Source organism: Corvus brachyrhynchos, unplaced genomic scaffold (genome assembly GCF_000691975.1).
Source record: "Corvus brachyrhynchos isolate BGI_N302 unplaced genomic scaffold, ASM69197v1 scaffold79, whole genome shotgun sequence".
Taxonomy (NCBI): Eukaryota; Metazoa; Chordata; class Aves; order Passeriformes; family Corvidae; genus Corvus; species Corvus brachyrhynchos.
The window spans coordinates 840,112-843,293 of NW_008240023.1; the positions used below are offsets into that span (position 1 = coordinate 840,112).

At 46.3% G+C, this 3,182-nt stretch overlaps 1 protein-coding gene across 2 annotated transcripts in view; it reads right to left on the reverse strand.

Annotated features, from left to right (window-relative positions):
• The window catches only part of TRAF3IP1 (TRAF3 interacting protein 1), a 28,044-nt gene extending 25,607 nt beyond the window's left edge, over positions 1 to 2,437 (reverse strand). For both annotated transcript variants that reach the window (XM_017743414.1, XM_017743413.1), the window contains exons 1-2: positions 2,348 to 2,437; positions 317 to 478 (exon numbers count right to left, since the gene is read on the reverse strand). In XM_017743414.1, coding sequence (XP_017598903.1) covers positions 317 to 427 — 111 coding nt within the window. In that variant the 5' untranslated portion in view covers positions 428 to 478; positions 2,348 to 2,437. The remainder of the gene's footprint in view (positions 1 to 316; positions 479 to 2,347) is intronic.
• Positions 2,438 to 3,182: the final 745 nt, after the last annotated feature.

The following is a 3,182-nucleotide window of genomic DNA, read 5'->3' on the forward strand; positions in this document are numbered from 1 at the left end:
CCACCGCCCGTCGGCCTCTCGCCCACCTGGGCTCGTGTTCAGCCCTGTCCCCAGCACTCCCAGGGCCTTTTCCAGCTGCTCTTGCCCCAGCCTGGAGTGTTGCACGGGGTTGTTGTGCCCCAAGGACAGGAGCGGGCCCTTGGCCTTGCTGAGCCCACGGATCCCGGCTGTGCAGATCCCTGCAGCAGATCCACAGCCCAGCAGCTTGGGGTCTGCAGCTTCCCCAGGGTGCCCTCGATCCCCTCATCCACATCATCACAAATAAGCTCTGGAAATAATTCCCTGTGTGCATGAAATCTATATAGTTCTGTCCTACCTTATTTAAGCAACACTTCCCAATCGCCTGAAGGAATTCATTGGTTTTTTCAGGCTCGTGCCCAGCCACAACTCGTGCTGGTTTCACTGACAGTGGCTCTCCTGTCACCATCACCACAGCATCGATGGCCTTCTGAAGGAAGTTGATTTTGGAATCCTTATCCTGGTAAAAAAAAAACAACCAAAACAATTAAGAGATATTTTTCTATCTTCACAATTACCAGACTTCTTTCAGTTTTATAAAGTAAAACCAAGTGAAATCTTACTGGAGGGTTTCTGGCCCAGAGAATGAAATCCTGCTGTGAAGTAGAACACTCAGTGGGAAAAAACCAGGACTTTTTTAATAAAATGTTATAAAATTCAAGGAGTATTAGCCAGCCCAGCACTATTTACCAGCCTGTTAAAAAGGAAAGCCATGTAAGGAAAATTTTGTGTGGCAATGGAGCTTAACAGAGCTGTTCCAGTGGCATCCCAAAATCCAGGGCCACTCTCCCAAAAACAGCTGGGTTCTGCTGCAAGCTCGTGCACAGACAAGTGGGAAGAGCCTCCAGAGTCAGGGCACTTCCCATCTCTGCCCCTTCCAAATGGGTTAAAACAAACAACTGCCACGAAGCTGGGATTTTTACTGAGTAGATTTAAAAGAAAAAAAAGGTTATTTCCCTAATTTCAAGTGAAGATGTGATGGATATAAATACAAATGAATATAAAACTTCTCATGTGTGTATACATATATATATATAAAGCTGATATGAAAACTTTTAAGATCAAGCCTGAGATCTAATTTTCCATTTATATGGGAACAAAGTTTAATTAGACTTAACAAGATGAACTCCTCTGATAAACACCCAGACAGTGATGTCCAAAGCAGCTGGTACAGGAGGTGAATTTCTTTCACAGGAAGTCCCCACAGTTAAGGAATCCTCATGATTTCAATCCTCCTTACTGCTCTCTCCTATTGATTACTCAGATAAAAATTATTCTCCTGATCTTCTACAACTCCAAGAGAAATCACAGATAAGCAAGCAGCTGACTCTTCCTCCTGACCAGTGTTTTGGGAAGAGGAACTCAGGGTTGAGACATTTTCTCCCACACTCCAGGATTCTGATCTTCTGAGCTCTCTGGAAAACCCCTTGGACTCATAAGCTGTGAAAGGAATTTGTGAGAGAAATTCTCAAGAGAGGCAGCAGCACGTAGATGCAACAAACACCTGCTCAGGAGCTGCTGGGAAATCTGCTTCTTGGGTCAACAAGGACAGTACCAACAAAAAGCAACAATTCAGATAGAAATAACTTTGTTTTAGTTATCCTGACAGTGGTAGGAGCAGTCACAGAAGTAAATACACACATTAATCAGTGACTAAAACATGCAGGAACTGGCTGGAGGGATGAGAAGTCAGGCTCCCAGAGCTCACTCTTCAGTTGCTACGTTAAACAAACACCAAGGGATGTGGCAACACACAAACACTGCCTTGTTTGCCAGGAATCAGCAACCAAAGCTCCCAAATCAGGCTGGGAGTTGGAGAACTTGGCATCAGCCCAGCCAAAAATCAAGGGAAAGCAGCAAACAGAGAGTAAAGTCATCCTTGGACTTGAGAAAAAGAGTTTTCAGTAATAATAATAACCTCCTCTTTCAGTAATTAGCCAGTTTTACACTGCAATAAAGCTACTGGGGAATGCACATCCTAACAGGTGAGTCCTGGGATATTAACAAGGATATTTAATGTATATATTTATATACCATATGTATATATGTGTGTGTGTATTTCTACAAAAACAAATATATAAAGTAATAAATTTAGGGCCATGGATTCTCTTGAGAGACCATAAGACTCTTTAAAACCTATCTGTGCACAAGTTTATAGGTGTTCACCCCATGGAACGCAAACCATCACCTACAGGCAGCAACTTTTACAGCCTCTTCACAAAAAGAGCAACAGGTCCTTGATACTGAACACAGGAAAGACCAGAAGAACCTTGTGGCAAAGTTGCAAAGAACACTCAGAGCTCGATAAATAAGGAAGTCTCATGCCCACCTTGACGTTATCTGACTTCAACTCGAAATCTGTGTAAAGTCCTTTCAGAAAACCTGTCACTCTGATCACCTAAAAAACAGAAGGAATGGGATAAATTAAGAACATGTAAAGCCTCTGCTCAATAAATCTCGTGTGGGAGCAGGAAATCTGTTGGCCTTGGTGATGGCACCTTGTTTAGAATTATTTCTACAGCAAGTTCAGAGATCTGAATGTTCTCTGGAATGAGACTCAATCCTTGCTTATAGCTCAGGCCTCCTTCCTGTTTAATTCCATATTTAACCTTGATGCTGGGGAGGGGCTGGAGCCCCAGGAGCGGCTGAGGGAGCTGGGAAGGGGCTCAGCCTGGAGCAAAGGAGGCTCAGGGGGGACCTTGTGGCTCTGCACAAGTCCCTGACAGGAGGGGGCAGCCGGGGGGAAATCGGGCTCTGCTGCCAGGGAACAGGGACAGGAGGAGAGGGAACGGCCTCAGGCTGGGCCAGGGGAGGGGCAGGGTGGCAAAAGGAAACGGCCTCAAGCTGTCCCAGGGGAGGCTCAGGGTGGACATCAGGAGGAATTTCTCCATGGAAAGGGTGCTCAGGCCTTGGAGTGGAGTCCCCATCCCTGGAGGTGTCCCAGGAAGGCCTGGATGTGGCACTGGATGCTCTGGGCTGGTGACAAGGTGGGGACCAGGCACAGGTTGGACTCACAAGTTGGAGGGCTTGTCCAGCCTCAGTGATTCTGGGATTCTGCAATGTTTCACCATCCCAGGCTGCTCCAAGCCCCATCCAACCTGGCCTTGGACACTTCCAGGGATCCAGGGGCAGCCACCGCTGCTCTCAGTCAGTGATAACAATTA